We start from the raw sequence: 18,687 nt of genomic DNA, 5'->3' as shown, positions 1-18,687 counted from the left end.
CAGATTTGTTGCTACCAACTCAGAAGGATCAGGAGATTCAGCTGTATGGACCTTCTGATGTATCCATGCTGCTGTGAAAACGAGTGTTCTGTCATCTTCAAGGACTGTAGCAGGATAGGCTGGACAACAATAGCCTGGGATTGAATGACACCCAAGTAGGCATAAGGGCTCCTGTACTGCTGGGTGGTCTGCTGCCAGGGCTGTTTTCTCCCTTTTTTTTTTAAAGCCAAAGAGGAAGGCTGTCTTATACCTTAAGCAGATAGCTACTTGGACCTTCTAAGAATGAACTTAATCCATCAGACTGAATCCAGAATTTCCCTGGACTTGATGGGGTATGCCTGTCTCCTTGGATTTCCCTGCTATAGGCAGAGCTAATCTGAAATCTCAGGGACCAGCCCCTTTTCCTCCATTGTTCTCTCATCTAGCGAGGCTGGGTTGAGAACACCTATTCTTATTTATCTGCTCAGTGAGTGCCTTAGTGAGCCAACCTCCCTGTCAGATTGAATTGTATTTTTGGAGTCTGATTTAACTCCATCCTGATCATGACGATCCCCAGGGATGCACAGTGCAAGGCCCAGCTCTTACAAACAGCTTCTAATTCCATTTCCCCTAGAGAGAGGAAGTTGGTTTGAATTTCTCTGGGTACTCGTCCCTCAACCCATCCCTCAAAAGTTTAGTGGAAATACCCTAGTTAATGGAATAAGAATGTTCTGGATTTGAATACTAGCTCACTCATTTCCTTCTTCTTGGAAAAAGTAAAGAATCTTTTGACCCTTCATTTCCTCCTCTGCAATTTGAAGATAATGATCTATGTCTCCCACCACTCATCTGTCAGTTTGTTGTACTGTGGTGGCTTGCATGTTGCTGTGATGCTGGAAGCTATGCCACCAGTATTTCAAATAACAGCAGGGTCACCCAAGGTGGACAGGTTTCAGCAGAGCTTCCAGACTAAGACAGACTAGGAAGAAGGACTTCTAAAACAATTGAGCGGTGAAATCTTTATGGAAAACAGTGGAACATTGCCTGATATAGTGTTGGAAGATGAGCCCCTCGGGTTGGAATGTACTCAAAATACGACTAAAGAAGAGCTGCCTCCTCAAAGTAGTCAATCTTAATTACACAGATGGAGTAAAGCTCTCAAGACCTTCGTTTGCTGATGTGGCATGACTCAAACTGAGAAGAAACACCTGCAAACATCCATTAATAATCAGAACAAGGAATGTACAAAGTATGACTCTAGGAAAATTGTCAAAAATGAAATGGAATGCTTGAAGATAGAGATCCTAAGCATTAGTGAGCTGAAATAGACTGGTGTTGGCCATTTTGAATCAGACAATCATATGGTCTACTATGCCAGGATGACAAATTGAAGAGGAATGGAATCACATTCATCATCAAAAAGAACATTTCAAGATCTGTCCTGAAGTACAACTGCCTACAAGGAAGACCAGTTAATACAACTGTTATTCAAACGTATGCACCAACCACTAATGGCAAACATGAAGAAATTGAAGATTTTTACCAACTTCTGCAGTCTGAAATTGATCAAACATGCAACCAAGATACATTGATAATTACTGGCGATGGGAATGCGAAAACTGGAAACAAAGAAGAAGGACTGGTAGTTGGAAAATACGGCCTTGATGATAGAAAGTATGATGGAGATCGCACGATATAATTTTGCAAGACCAACGAACTATTCATTGGAAATACCTTTTTTCAATAACATAAATGGCAACTATACACATGGACCTCACCAGACGGAATACACAGGAATCAAATCGACTACTTCTGTGGAAAAAGACAATGGAAAAGCTCAATATCGTCAATCAGAACAAGGCCAGGGGCTGGCTTCGGAACAGGCCACCAACTGTTCAAATGCAAGTTCACGTTGAAGGTGAAGAAAATGAAAACAAGTCTACAACAGCCAAAGTACAACCTTAAGTATATTCCACCTGAATTTAGAGACCATCTCAAGAATAGATGTGACGCATTGAACACTGATGACCCAAGACCGAACGAGTTGTGTGAATGACACCAATGACATCATACATGAAGAAAGCAAAAGGTCATTAAAAAGAAAGAAAAGACCAAAATGGATGTCAGAAGAGGCACTTGAATGTAAAGTAGCTAAAACCAACAGAAGAAATGATTATGTAAAAGAGCTGAACAGAAGATTTCAAAGGGCGGCTTGAGAAGACAAAGTAAAGTATTATAATGAAATGTGGAAAGACCTGGAACTAGAAAACCAAAAGGGAAGAACTGCTTGACATTTCTCAACCTAAAAGCACTTAAGAAGAAATTCAAGCCTAGAATTACAATACTGAAGGATTCTATGGACAAAATATGAACAACACAGGAAGCATCAAAAGAAGACGGAAAGAATACAGAGTCATTGTACCAAAAATAATTGGTCAACATTCAACTAGTTCAGGAGGTAGCATTTGATCAAGAACTGGTGGTATTCAAGTAAGAAGTCCAAGCTGCACTGAAGGCACTGGCAAAAAACAAGTTTCCAGGAATTGACAGAATACCAACTGGGATGTTTCAACAAACGGATGCAACACTGGAAGCACTCACTTGTCTATGCCAAGAAAGTTGGAAGACAGCTACCTGGGCAATGACTGGAAGAGATCCATATTTGTGCCCACTCCAAAGAAAGGTGATCCAACAGAATGTGGAAATTATCTAACAATATCATTAATATCACATGCAGGTAAAATTTTGCTGAAGATAATTCAAAAATGGTTGCAGCAGTACATCAACAGGGAACTGTCAGAAATTCAAGCCGGATTCAGAAAAGGATGTGGAATGAGGGATATCATTGCTGACATCAGGTGGATGTTGGCTGATAACAGAGAATACCAGAAAGATGTTTACCTGTGCTTTATTAACTATGCAAAGGCATTCGGCTGTGTGGATCACAACAAAATATTGATAACATTATGAAGAATGGGAATTCCAGAACACTTAATTGTGCTCATGTGAACCTGGACATAGATCAAAAGGCAGTCTTTCAAACAGAACAGAGGGATACTGTGTGTTTTAAATTCAGGAAAGTCGTGTGTTAGGGTTGTATCCTTTCACCATACCTATTCAATCTGTATGCTGAGCAAATAATCTGAGAAGCTGGACTATATGAAGAAAAATGAGGCATCAGGATTAGAAGACTTATTAACAACCTGCATTATGCAGATGACACAACCTTGCTTGCTGAAAGAGGACTTGAAGCACTTACTGATGAAGATCAAAGACCACAGCCTTCAGTATGGATTACACCTCAACATAAAGAAAACAAAAATCCTCACAACTGGATCAATAAGCAATGTCATGATAAACAGAGAAAAAGATGGAAGTTGTCAAGGATTTAATTTTGCTTGGATCCACAATCAATGCCCATGGAAGCAGCGGTCAAGAAATCAAACAACATATTGCATTGGGCAAATCTGCTGCAAAAGACCTCTTCAAAGTGTTAAAAAGCAAAAATGTCAGTTTGATGACTAAGGTGCATCCGACCCAAGCCATGGTATTTTCAATTATCTCATAGGCATGAGACAGCTGGACAATGAATAAGGAAGACCGAAGAAGAACTGATGGCTTTGAATTATGGTGTTGGCTAAAAATATTGAATATACCTTGGGCTACCAGAAGTACAAACAATCTGTCCTGGAAGAAGTACAGCCAGTATGCTCTTTAGAAGTGAGGGTGGTGAGAGTTTCATGTAATTTGGACATGTTATCAGGAGGGACCAGGGATTGATTATCCGATAAGCAAGATAAGCATGTGCTTAGGACATCAACAAAACAGGGGCACCAGTTGTCCAAAGCAAAGACCCATAGATGCCAAGAAGACAGGACAGAAGGAAAAGTGAGCACTGCAGTGGAAGGGAATTGGCAGGGCACTAAATGAAATTGCTATCAACTCCAATGCGTGAGAATGTGCTTGCCAGAAATAAAGTTCACGAAGGATCCAGAGGCACCCACAGGCAAGGTTGTTTAAGCTATGAGGCCCCTACCACTTCAACACCTTCATTGACATCTGTCTCCTATGGTCTCCTCCCGTGTAACTCACACTCTTTACCTCGGTGGGTTCTGGGGAGTATACTATTCCTATCTAATAAACAAGAGGCAGGAGTGGGCTGTTGAGTCTAACTCTTGCTACATTAACCCCATATGTAACTGGAGCCAACATGAGTGGTTACTGGGCAAGGACAGATTATATTAATAGATAACAAGCCTCTGATCCATTTTGAGAGAACTATATCTTGTACATCCATGTCTGCTGATCCAGCAACTACAGCCAGGAGGGCTAGCAATGCTCTTTTTCATGATACGAACACAAGGATATGTTCTTGTGCACATCCTGGTAAACAACCAATAGGAACTCCAGTCCCAGATAACACACAAAAGTGAAGGAACTCAATAAACTGACCATTGCAATGGATTCAATGATGTTACTTTTTAACTGTATAGCATTTACACGTATTCCTTACTTTAATGATCATAAACTGCACAACAGAATGCTCATTTTCACCCCTAAAGAGACTCAGTGTATAACAATGATTCAAGAAAGACTCGATTCATTATTCTAATTTTATATGGAAGTAGATATTGTTTGGCAGCTTAACTGTGATGAAATCATCGAAGAATTTGTAAGAGCAAAGAATAGAAAGAAATGGTTTTAATTATAACATGTTAAAGATGAAAGAGCTATCTAAACTTAAATACAGTAATGTTTTCTAATCATTAAGTGTTCTTTTATGATATCTTTTCATCTGATCATTTACAATTATAGTATTTATTATGAAACAAGCATTAAAATTGAAGTATGAGCCATTTAAAGCAATTTATACTGACTGTTGAAACAACTAAGTTCACTAACTCATTTTCTTTATTGTAGAATATGTGGAATTTTTTTTTGTAGAAAATGTAGTATATAGTAAATATCTCAGTATTTCACAGCCACTAAAAATTTTATAATCCATTTCATCTCATTCCGCTAAAATGGCATATGCCACTTTTGCATTCAATCTCTAATATTATAGTTGCATTTGAAAGCAAGTTTCATCATGGATAGCTAAGACCCACAAACACACACACACACACACACATATATATATATACACATGTATATATATGACTCACAGATCCTGTTTGAATGCGTAAGTAAGCTGGGAGGGGGCACCACAGATCATCAGTGCTTAAGGCTCTCGCAGGTCTAAACCTGGCCTTGGGAGGAACCAGTCCCTTGAGAAGGACATCATGCTCAGTAAAGTAGAAGGTTAGAGAAAAAGAGGAAGACCCACAATGAGATAAATTGATACAGTAGCTGTAACAATAGGCTTACACATAGCAACAATCGTGAGGATGGAGCAGAACTGGGCAGTGTTTCGTTCTGTTGTACATAAGGTCACTATGAGTTGGAACCAACTTGATGGCACCTAACAAAAATAACCACCTATGTCTCAGGGTATCATTGTGAGCAAGGAATAATATTACGCACATAAAGTGCTGAGAATAATATCTAGCACAAAGTAGATGCTTGATAAATGGAAGTTGTTGATGTTGTTGTATCCAGGGTCATAGTTGAGTGCCCTTTCATCCTCTGCACTCTTATCCTTTTCTCGAAGGTTTCATGGACTATGCTGTTGCTCTGTCTAGGGCTGGCTACCACAGCCCTGTGATGCTTCCCTGAGGGCTGGTGTGCCCAGTCTGTGCTAACACAAGGAATGTCTCCTTGTTGGGGGTTCAGGACCCATTGTTGCTATTATTGCTGCAAGGCACCATTGCTTTCTTCTCCCCTACACTTACTACTTGCCAATTGAAGGGCTAGAGATAAAAATAACATATCTTGGTTACTGTGTTAGGCATTGTTATAAGAGCTGATTTTTATTATTCAGGGCACAGAGAGGTTAAGTAACTTGCCCAGGATCACACAGCTAGTAAATGGTAGAGCTAGGATTCAATCCCAAGGTTTTAACTAGAACCTTGAGGGGTGACCTCAAGATGCGCCTCTCAACGGGGGAGAGAAGATACTTCTGCCTCTTCTTGGGGCAAGGTAGACAAGTGGAAAGAGAAACACTGGATGTGAAGTGAGAACATGTGGCCACAGCTTGGTCATCTACCAGCTGTGTATCTATGGTCATCTCACTTTGACGTTTTTGAATCTCTATTCCCAACTTTTGAAGGGGAAAAATGAAACTCTATTAACCTTACAAGACTGTTCTGGGATAAAATGGAATCACATACATGAAAGTGCTTTGAAAACCACACAGAGCTGTACAAATGCTCAGTTAGGCAGAAAAAAATCATTCTAAAACAGCAACTACTCTAATTCAAGTAAAACACATTTTATTTCATTTGAAATATCTAATAAATTAAAGCCAAAATAGAATGTTTTTGCTTGAATTCTCAGATCAGTACCTTAATTATTCACTTAATGCGTAGGGACCACAATTTCACACGCAGTTTTTCTGCTTGTTTAAGCTGGCTAATTTGTAGACTTCTTTAAACACTATTCAAGCCTTTGAAAAACAAAGCTTATGGGAAAATATTATTCCAATAAGCTTTTAATGACAAACTAAATTTTGAGTTATCCTTTTTACTCATCCTGGAAATGTAGCTTGGCTAAGGTAACTGGATGAAGACTTACTCTGATTTTTGTTTTTGGCTTTTAGACTGCTGGAGAATCTTGATGCCCATCTTAAACAGATGGTCTCCTTCATCTGTGACATTTTTCTTTGCTTGACTTTTTACTATATGTGGATAAACAAGGGAAAATAAAAAGAGCAACATTATTCTTATGTTTTATATTTGAGAAACAGAGTATTAATTCTTGTGGAAGCCAGATTTCTGGGGTCCACAGAGGTGAGGTGACCCATCCCAGGCCATTGCCCGGAAATGTTCTTTTGAATCTTGAGCCTTGAAGAAACTGGTTTCTAAAAGTAGCCTTGGAGTCAAACAATGGTCTAAATAAATTAGTAAAGACTGTTTTGCCTTAGGCACTGTATTCCTTTAAAGAATTATCTATGTGCAGTCAGTTTAGAAAAAACAGAAATTCCAGGGTCAGACTAGAAGCTGTGTTTTAGGGTAAACTGCTATTATATAAACACTGTTCTGATCCTGTTTCCACGGCAATGTCCGTAAGACAGAGTATAAGAATCTTTGGAAGTTCTCTCATCTTTGGAACATTTGTGACGCCTAATCAGAATGTTACCCCAATTTGCAAATCGTATATTAAATAAACTTCAATCAATTTCTATTATTGACTTAATATGATTTTTGTTTTAACATATTTAAAAATAATGCGTTGGTATAATGAGGTCTTGTTCTGCATATTTCTATAATGATCTCAAATCCTATAAGGAATAAGACACTATTACACTTTCAAAATATTCACATGAATATTCACTCATAATATGAACTTAGAAATACATCTTCCTTTGTAAGGCTAACATTAACTGTAAGTCATTAGTAACCTGTAGGTCATGAGAAAAGTTATTTAGAAAATTTCTGAACTTAGACATAGAAACATAGACACATGTGAACTATGTAAAGAACGTAAACAACTGAGTTCACTTTGACCCAGCATGCTGTGATACAAGAAAACGTAACATAAATCTAAATTACCTCCCTGATTTCTAACCTTGAAGAAAAAAATGTGTCATTTAGCTACTCTCTAACCCTGCAGAAAAGACATAACACGCTAGTCTTTGACGTCACACTAGCCCTTGTTGTATGGAGCCAAGGTGATAAATTCACATATAAACTCCAAATTTCTGCTCATTCACTGAGAGAAGGCAGAGATGAAACTGAGATTCTGTCCACTGCCGCTGACCTTGGACCCTAGCTACAAAGGACCTCTGTCAAGTTTGAGACATGGTTAAGCCTTCCTCCTAAAACCTCTCGTTAAAGGTAAAAGACTGAAGTCTAAAGATTTGAATTCTAACCATTGAACTAACATTGTATTGTAATTGTAATTGTTAATTCTGATTCTCCAGTTGTAAATGAATGCTATGAGATCTTACTTGGGTGCCTAACCAAGACTACCTTGCAATAAACTAAACCTGAGTATCTCTCTATTAATTTTCTAAGATAAAAATTCTACACAAGAGCTATATAATAGTTTGAATTTTTCTCAAGCTATTTTTTTTGTAACCTCTGTATTTCAAGAAGAGCACTTTGACCTTCCTGTTATTCCCAAGCTTTAGGGGCTTCTGTAGGTTAGAAAGCAGAAGTTGCCTCTTCCTATCTTTTGTAAAAAAGAGTCTCTGAGAGTAGGAGGGAGAGAGATGTTCCCAGCCTGGGAAGGGGATATAATTCAGCTGGTTCTACAAGTTTCTTGCAGGTTCTGCAAGCAAAAGACAGGAAGGAAGAGGAAGAAAGGTCTAGCGTACCCTAGAGGCAGGATCTTAGGCACCAGCTCTCAGCCCTGACTCCTTTGTCTAAGCATAAGGAGCCATCAGATTCCAAGAGAACATGAGGACATGGGCAACAGACATCTCAGAGATGACCACAGTGCATCTAGGATTGAAGGGGAGAATCTCCCTGAATTTGCTCTCCCCAAGAAACTTTCCAAGACCTTGGAGGAGACACACAGACTGAGCACCGACAATGATTTACCTCGCTAGGGGGTGGGGGTGGGGGGGTTCAGAGTCAGTTTTACAGGATTTAAAGAAAATAAAGAAATGAAATTTTACCTGCTATAATAATTATATTTTTCAAGCATTTATATAACACTTCACAATCTTCAAAACATTTCAAAAGCCTGCAGTTTACACGTGGGGAAGGCTGGTTGGAGAGTCAGCCTTAGCAACATCTGCCTCCCATAACATCACAGTGCCTCTCCAAGTCCATTACACCACTCAGTGAAACCTCTGATTAGGCAACCATGCCTGAAGCCATTTCAAGGAACGGCACTGAGGGATCTGATACCTCATTAATAAGACCACAAAGAACTTTAAGTGGACTTTGTTTTTCTTCTTCCTGACAAACTATCAGAGTTTTCCACTTTCTTTTTTAAATTAAGAAAAAAAATTTAACTTAAAAGCTAATTTACAATTATCTTGAATGCTTCAAGTTATCCGATCAATTTAGTAACACCAGACACTTTTAGCATCTAATTTCTGCTTTGAGTTATATGTTATCTATACTCATGATTAAAGGGGAAAAAATAACAGGAAAAACCTACTAGTCTGTGCCTGGAATAGTAATTGCTTCCATTAACATGCTTTCAAAGAATGAGAATAAATTTTGAAATGTTAACTCTGTGTGCCTATACATATGAGAAATGATTTACTGCTACATATTTCTACTGATGACTTTTATTTTTATTTGTAATTCTCTTTTGGCTTCCCAAAATAATGAAATACAAATTTTCTTTACTATAAACCAGTTTTTGAGTCGACTCCAACTCATAGCTACCCCATGTGTATTAAGGTAGAACCGTGCTCCATAGGGTTTTCCGTGACTGATTTTTGGAAGTAGATCACCAGGCCTTTTTTCCAAGGCACCTCTGTGTGGACTCGAACCTCCAATCTTTGGGTTAGAAATTGAGCGCATTAACAGTTTGTACCAACCGGGGGTTCTAAGGAGGGCTCAATTATCAGACAAAGTTATCTGGATAATGCTTTAATTTCCCTTTTGTGATTTAACATTTTGCAAATTTGGGGAAAGGACAGTCAGGAAATGGTTTGAGGAGACCATCCTGGATTTAAGGGAGAGGACCTTCATGAGTCTGGAGTCCTCTGAATGGCCAACCAGTGGACGCCTGTTGTTCCGCCCTAATGGGTGATCTATCATAACTGAGAAAATTGTTGAGGTAAGCCTCAGGAATAAAAAAAGGCAGAGTAGATGTGCCAGATCATTATTTAAAATGGCACGAGTGCTCCAACCAAATGCATTTATATTTCAGTGTTTGTCAGAGTGTTATTCATAATTTGTATAGAGTTTATGACATTTTGTGACTTCCTCATTCTTACTATCATTACTCATATCTAACTGGGATGCTCAGTCAGAATTGTATGGACAAACTGCCCCTTCCCCCAGTGGGAGGGGATGCACCCAAACCCAGCCTCTCAATGGATTAGTGGCTATCTTATAAACGCAAGAGATAAAAATGGAAAATTCTTTCCCCTGCAGAAAATCTTGCCTACATAGACACTGCATCCTTTCCCATCTAATTTCAATTGTATTTAATATAAACCAACTTCAGCTTCTGATTTTCTGAATAATGCATCAGAAGAGCTCTTCACATTTGCCCTTAATGTGTGCCAGGAAGATATAATCTCAGATAAGGAGGGAGGAGAATAACGATCCATTACTAGGAATAACGTTCCATCCAACAAAGAATGACTCAGCAAAGGGTTTAGTCAGGTAAAGAGTCAATTAACTCAAATACACTTGAATAAAAGCACAGATATTTACAGTGATCAAGATTATTCACTGTCCCTAGATCATTGTTATCAAAATTAAATACCTCCAGCGGTATTGCTAGGAAATGAGAGACAAATTGCATTATAAGTAGAAAAAAGATTTTTTTCTTTTTTCTAGTATATCTCTTCAAGTATATACTAAATAAAAACATTAAATAGCAGGGATCTGATTGACAAAGATTTAATTAACTGTCTAAATATTAAATGGTTTCTAAAACCAGCAAAAAATAAAAACAGTATTACATATATAATATATATGATATATTATATTGGAGCCCTGGTGGTTGGCAGTTGAAATCCACCAGCTGCTCCTTGGAAATCCTATGGGGCAGTTCTACTCCATCCTATAGGGTCACTATGAGTCAAAATCGGCTCGACGACAACGGGTTTGGTTTTTGGTTGTTTTATATATGTATACTATTGTCAGGTGCCATCAAGTCATTTCTGACTCATAGCAACCCTATGTATAACAGAACAAAATGTTGCCTAGTCCTGTGCCACCTGGACGATCGTTGCCATGCTTGAGCCCATTGTTGCAGCCACTGTGTCAATCCATCTAATTGAGTGTCTTCCTCTTTTTCACTGCCCCTCTACTTTACCAAGCACGATGTCCTTCCCCAGGGATTGGCCCCTTCTGATAACACAGGGATGGCCAGGACTGGGACGAGTTTCATTCTGTTGTAGATAGGGTCACCATGAGTCGGAACTGACTGGACGACCACTAACAACAATAAAGATAACATGTCCAAAGGAAGTGAGACAAGGTCCTGCCATCCTTACTTCTAAGGAACATTCTGGCTGTACTTCTTCCAAGACAGATTTGTTCATTCTTCTGGAAGTCCATGGTATATTCAATATTCTTCACCAACACCATAATTTAAAGGCATCAATTCATCTTTGGTCTTCCTTATTCATTGTCCGGCTGTCGCATGCACATAAGGCAATTGAAAATACCATGGCTTGGGTCAGGTGCACCTTAGTCCTTAAAGTGACATCTTTGCTTTTTACACTTTAAAGAGATCTTTTGCAGAAGATTTGCCCGATGTAATAGGTCATTTGATTTCTTGACTGTTGCTTCCATGGGCGCTGTTTGTGGATTCAAGTAAAATTAAATCCTTGATAACTTTAATATTTTCTCCGTTTATCATGATGTTGCTTATTGCTCTAGTTGTGAGGATTTTTGTTTTCTTTATGTTGAGGGGAGTCCTGGTGGTCCAGTGGTTAAGAGCTCAGCTGCTAACCAAAAAGTTGCTCCTTGGAAATTCCATGGGACAGTTCTACTTTGTCCTATAGGGTCACTATTGAGTTGAAATCCACTCGACGGCAATGGGTTTTATGCTGAGGTGACACCCATACTGAAGGCTGTAGTCTTCATCAGTAAATGCTTCTAGTCCTCTTCACTTTCAGCAAGCAAGATGGTGTCATCTGCATATTGCAGGTTGTTAATAAGTCTTCCTCCAATCCTGATGCTGTGTTCTTCTGCATATAGTCCAGCTTCTTGGGAGCAGATCGTCAGGTCTTTTCTCCCCCAGAGCTGCTGGTAGGTTTGAGCCACCAACCTTCTGGTTAGCCACTGAGTGCTTTAATCATTGCACCACTGACTCTAAGAAGAAGGGATTACTATCATTTCCATTTTACAGATGCAGTGATGTAGGAACAGAGAGGGTAAGTAACCTGCCCAAGGTCACACTGCTGGTACTAGAAGACCAGAGTCTATGCTAATATCACTATGAGATTCAGCCTTTCAGAGATACACAACATGCACAATCACATGCTAGATAAACACAAAGTTAAATATTAATTGATAGAAATTTTGAAAAACATGTCCATAAATAAGTTTTTAAAAATAAATTTATTGTAATTTATTATATGTATTTTAAACATTGACTTGTTTATAGAAATACCTCATTTTTACATACAATTTTGAGACGTGTTTCATATAGATCATTTCTCCCATTAGATGAATCTTATCTCTTTATTTTGACCATTTTCTGATTGAAATATGTTTAAAAAGTCTATTATATATTCTTCTACCTCCCCCCATGGAAGATAATAAGCACAGTTTAACCTTGTCTTGATGATTCAGAGCATCATCATGCACACCTGAGGATATCAGTTGTTTTGGACATGGTGATGTAAGATGGTGCCTGTGAGAGGCCTTGAACAATTGGGAGCCTTGCAGTAATGGGGGGGAGCAGAGGGGTAAGGGAAAGATTGTGACATGCTACACTCACCATCCTCTGGGGGGGCAAAAGAGGCTGATGAAAGTGGCTGGGCTGACACCTAGCTCCACTTGCTAATTTGCACCATCTCTGGTTACTGTTTCCCAAAGGGTGCATGAGACAACTTTAAGAGGTACACAGATGAGCTTTAAAATTAACAGTTGATAATTAATAAAAATATTTTAATATACATTTATCTGTAGGTTCTATTTGTGGCAAGTGATACTAATTTCCACGTACAATATTTTTCTTTTAAAAAATGAACCATGAAATATTTCAAACATACAAAAAAACCCAGAAAATTAATGATAATCATATACTTCACCATTACCTTCCCTTGCACACACAATTTAACAGATGGCAACATTTTGCTTTATTTGTAGGTACCTCTCTAAGGAAAACAGAATGTTAGACACACCTAAAGCCTCCTCCTAACATCCTTTTCCTTTGTTTCTTCCCAAGACGTAACTATTATCCTGAAGTTGGTATATAGCCCTTTCACTACATATATATACATATAGATAGATAGATAGATAAAGACATATCTCTATAGATATCTATTGAGAAGCCCTGGTGGCACAGTGGTTAAGTGCCTGGCTGCTAACCAAAAGGTTGGTGGTTTGAACCCACCAGTCGCTCTGTGGGGAAAAAGATGTGGTAGTCTGCTTCCGTAAACATTATAGCCTTGGAAACCCTACGAGGCAGTTCTACTCTGTCCTATAGGGTCACTATAGTTGGAATTGACTCGATGGCAGTGGATCTGGTTTTGTTTTTATATATTCATTACTATTATTTCTAAATTTTATTTAAGTGGCATCATATTTTCTATACCTTTGCAACTTTGCTTTTTCACTTTTAAGATTTATCTATCCTGATACAGGTATACTTCATTCATTCATTTTAACCAGTGCCAACTGTCTGATCAATATCCATTGTATGAATAAACCAGTTTATTTATCTATTCCTCTACTGATGGGCATTAGGGTTTCCACTTCTGTACTATCAAAACCAATTCTGCAACAAAAATCCTTTCACACATTTTCTTATACACATGTGTGAGAGTTTCTGTAGGTTATACTTCTAAAAGTATACATGCTGGGTGTGGGGTATATGCATTTTAAACTTTACTAGATATTACCAAATTGCTCTTCAAAAAGACTGTACCAAATTTACACTCTCACCAGTGAGATATAAGGGTAACCATTTCCTCACATGCTGGATCACTCATGGTGTTATCTGATCTTTTAGTTTTGCCAACCTGTGTGAAATGATACCTTTGTTATAAAACTTTCATTTCCCCAATAAGGTTCTACACTTTTCATTTTCTTCTTAAACATCTTGCTACTCTTTCCTGGTTTTTATTGCTATTTTAAAGAGTATCATTTTTAATAATTGCATTTCTATTTGTTTTTAGCTCATCTGTAGTAATGCTATTGATTTTTATACCAAGCAACCTTGTTAATTTCATGGTTTAATAGATTTTCCTAGATTTTTTATATGGACATCATATCTTCTAGGAATATTGACAGCTTTTGTTTCTTCCTTTCCAATACTTATTTCATTTTCTTGACTTATTGCTATGTCTGGTACTTCCAGGATAATGTTAGATTAAAGCATTCAGTAAGGGCATCTTTATGTTTTCCTGTAGTTTAAAGGAAATTCCTTTAATATTTTAACATGACTTATAATTTTACCTACTATGCCAGGAATAGCAAATTGCAGAGGAACAGTGTTACATTCCTGTCCAAAAAAAATTTCAAAATATATCCTGAAGTACACCGCTGTTAGTGATAGGGTAATATCCATACACCTACACGGAATATGTATTAATATGACTATTATTCAAAATTACACACCAACCACTAATGCCAAAAATGAGGACATTGAAGATTTTTACCAACTTCTGCAGTCTGAAATTGATCAAACACGCAATCAAGATGCACTGATAATTACTGGTGATTGGAATGGGGACGCAATTAAACTCATAACAACCGGCTTAGTACTTTCAGGCGAGAAAAGGTTTCAACTGGCTGTAAGTCCACTATGCATCATCACTGAGAGGTGGTGCCAGAAAACAACTACCATGATCTTAGACACAATATGCCGGAGCCACAATGTTCAGTGAGGTACAGCAACAGTTTCACTGTACTCTGCGCGGGACAATCCATACCATGATTGCTATGTTCAGCTCCAGCTGCCATAACTTAACACTAGGATCACTGTTGGGAGGTGATTTTGGTTTAATGTAAGTTAAGAACATTATAAGAAAGAGAAGTATTAAATAATGTCACAAGCTGCCTTGCATGATGTACTGAGCTTAATCACAGGTATTTAAGTAGAAGGTGGTATCATCTGCCAGGAATATCCGATGAAGTGTATTGGCTAGATGACCTCTTTTACTCTAAGATTCTATAATTTTACTTTTAATAACTATGCTTCTGTTCCAGCTTTTTAGTTTTTCTGTTTCTTCCTCTTGATATTCACTATCATTTACCCTACTGTCATTATGCATGCCACTAAATGTCCTTCATCCTTTTAGTTTATTGCATTTATTCTCCTTCGTCTAAACACCAGCTGTGCTGGATGTCTTCTGGATACCTCAGATCCACTTTCCATCCTTCTCCTTCCTGTTCCATGCCCTAGACACTAAACCATATGGACTGCCTCAGTGGACTACCTTCCCCTCCAGCTTCTAGTTAGGTTTGTTCGGGAGGCACCAGTAGGAGGAATGAAGGGTAGGAAGAGAGTGAGGTATGGGTATCTATGCCTTGACTTGCTAATCTGAGTTGCTGTAGCTGGCTTTGTTCCTCAACCTAACGTCACAGCTCCTGGTAGCTGGCCCTCTCCATGAATCTCTTGTTTTCCTTCTCTGCATTCCAGTAGCCACTGTTGACCCTTCAGGCCTAGGGGTGGTAATGCCATTGCTGTTACTAGTCTGGAGGGTACTTTGTAATTTCATTACATCCTGTCCACACCTTCAGAAATAGCGCCTTTATTAAATTTTCTCAAATGACCCAATTTACATGTGCCATTTGTTTTCTACCAGGTCGCTAACTCATACTCAGGTAACTAAGCATGTCAGCATTTCCATGTCATATCTAAAGTCAATTCTTCAACTGAGCAATGAACTAGTCTTTGGCGGGGGGGAGGGGAGAATAAAGGTGAAAAAATACCTTTAAAGTATTAAGTATAAAAAAAAGCAAGACTCTCATTAAAAAACAAACAAGAAAACACGTAGAGACTAGATCAATAAGAGCCCTTACAGCCTCAAAACGAATTTGTCCCTCCTCTGGAATCCCTTGGTTCTCAAATTCCATCTATTGCTCTTATTAGCAGTGATTGCTTTTCTATATTTACTTCTTGTCAGAAAGACACATTTGCTAATTTATGCAAATCTTGATGAGTGAACGTTATGGTTATTATAAGACAGGACTTCTCAAACGTTCTTGGAAGTACTTTTAACAGGCAGCAATGAATGCATGTACACTCCTTGGAGGTCTGGAGGATAGCAAGACATTTCTTTAAAGTCTTAGGTTTGATAATTCAAAATGTCAATTTTGAAATCTATTTTAGCTGTTAGCTCTAAAATGAAAATGTTTTCAATTACTTACTGTTACTTATTTTCCCTTATAACCTTTAAGTAAATTTGGTGCCCAGGAAGTTGCAGGATGTTTATTCTATTATATGGTTAATTATTTGCCCAAACCTGTTTTGGGAAGCATAGGATTAAAATTTCTTGATACTGTCAGCCCGCTTTTTTTTTCTGACAGCCTATGTACTTTCATAAGAGGCATATGTCAAGGTCGCTAAAGCTAGGTCTTTGGCACCAGACCATCTAAGTTCAAATCTCAGTTTCCCTACTTAACAGTAGTTTTATGGTCCTATGCCAATTACTTTATTTCTCTGTGCTTCAGTTTCACATCTATAAACTGTAGTCACTCTAAGATAGTAACCTCTCTTAAATTGTGTAAAGCACTTAGAACAATATAGAAAATGCTCAATTAAAGTTAACATATTATTTATTATCATTATCATCATTATTAGGAATAATATAATCACTTCCATGGAAGGGAAAGGAATCTCATTTGAAGGGTGACATTATTTATTCTTTGAAACAGCAGAATCTCTTAAACAACCTCTACTGGCCTAATTTGCCAAATTAATCAGTGCTTGTTATTTCCTCTAGCCAGCCTACTTACTAATGTCCACAGCACACCAAATGCTTGCAATTAGTGGGATACTCTAGTACACCCGAACACTTCTGTTCCCACCCCTTGTACCTTTACCAAAAGTCAGTGGTGCTTGTTCCCAAACCAGTTACACTGTTATTACAATTGCAGAATTTAATTAAACAATATGTAAACTGCTAAAATACAGGTACAAAAAAAGATGTGAACATTTCTAGGTAAAGTAATTGAAATACTTTGGAAAAACTAGGAGGGCCACTAAAAATATCCAATTTAATTGTTTGTGAGGTATCTATCAAAGACTGGGGGGAAAGTCTGCAAATATATGAAGACTTCTGCATGCAGACTGTTCCATAAATATTTTTAATGTCTCATTCCATTAAACACCTAGATGGTAAATCATAAATGGTGCAGTATGGATGTGGTTCATACTAGAATTGCCTATCAGTAGATTTATGCTTAATAAAAGGCAGGTCATGTCTCAATGAAAAAAAAAATCAAATGAACATTTCAATGTATATTATTTAAGTTAAAAATAAATTTAAGATATGTCTATAACATTTTTTACAATGCCATTAAAATTTGACTGACATTCTCAAATTTTCTTTGCCAAAGAAGTTTTCCTCTCTTAAGTGATAAGTTAATAAAATGGAAATTTATATATGTTAGAAAGCTTTCAGCATCAGACTTAAATCAAATGTTGAAAATGATTCTTTTTTCTTCCTTTTTTTATAATTGTACTTTAGATGAAGGTTTACAGAATAAACTAGCTTCTCATTAAACAATTAGTATACATACTGTTCTGCGACATTGGTTGCCAACCCCACAATATGTCAACACTCTCCCTTCTCAACCTTGGATTCCCAATCACCAGCTTTCCTGTCTCCTCCTGCCTTCTGTCTTTGCCCCTGGGCTGGTGCGCTGCTTTAGTCTTGTTTTGTTTTATGGGCCTGTCTAATCTTTGGCTGAAAGGTGAACCTCAGGATTGACTTCATTACTGAGCTAAAAGGGCATCCAGGGCCATACTCTCGGGGTTTCTCCAGTCTCTGTCAGGCCAATGAGTCTGGTCTTTTTTCTGTGAGTTAGAATTTTGTTCTACATTCTTCCCCAGCTCTGTCTGGGGCCCTCTATTGTGATCCCTGTCAGAGCAGTCAGTGGTGATAGCTGGGCACCATTTAGTTGTGCTGGACTCAGTCTGGTGGAGGCTGTGGTAGCTGTGTTCCATTAGACCTTTGGACTAATTTTTCCCTTGTATCTTTGGTTTTCTTCATTCTCCCTTGCTCCCAAGGGGTGAGACCAGTGGAGTATCTTAAATGGCCGCTCATAAGCTTTTAAGACCCCAGACACTACTCACCAAAGTAGAATGTAGAACATTTTCTTTATAAACTATGTTATGCCAATTGAGCTAGATGTTTTCCAAGACCATGGTCCCAACATCCCTCAGCCTAGCAATTCAGTCCCTCAGGGAGTTTGGATGAGTCTATGGAGCTTCTATGACCTTGCCTTGGACAAGCTGTGCTGGCTTTCCCAGTATGAAAATGATTCTTAAATGTTATAATTGAGCACCAACTGACTCCTGCATATAGAATGTATGGAGACATTATTTATATTTCCTAGAAACTTCTTGCATCCAGAGAAATCTATCAACTAATCAGGTATGTTTTCATTTGGAAGGGTTTTAGATTGGTAGACTAGGAAAAAAAGGCACTATATTAATTTTGATTTCCTTTAAAGTATAAGAGTTTCTGAGCGGCCATCTAAGATACTCCACTGGTCTCATCTCTTCGGGAGCAAGTGAGAATGAAGAGAACAGGATACAACGAAAAGATTAGTCCAAAGGACTAAT

At 38.1% G+C, this 18,687-nt stretch overlaps 1 protein-coding gene across 1 annotated transcript in view; it reads right to left on the bottom strand.

Moving 5' to 3' along the window:
* SEL1L2 (SEL1L2 adaptor subunit of SYVN1 ubiquitin ligase) overlaps positions 1-18,687 on the bottom strand; it is a 152,467-nt gene that overhangs the window by 88,392 nt on the left and 45,388 nt on the right. Inside the window, exon 4 of the mRNA XM_004376458.2 lies at positions 6,652-6,754. Coding sequence (XP_004376515.1) covers positions 6,652-6,754 — 103 coding nt within the window. The remainder of the gene's footprint in view (positions 1-6,651; positions 6,755-18,687) is intronic.

Source organism: Trichechus manatus, unplaced genomic scaffold, assembly GCF_000243295.1.
Source record: "Trichechus manatus latirostris isolate Lorelei unplaced genomic scaffold, TriManLat1.0 scaffold00042, whole genome shotgun sequence".
Taxonomy (NCBI): domain Eukaryota; kingdom Metazoa; phylum Chordata; class Mammalia; order Sirenia; family Trichechidae; genus Trichechus; species Trichechus manatus.
This window is presented reverse-complemented; position numbering and strand designations above follow the sequence as displayed.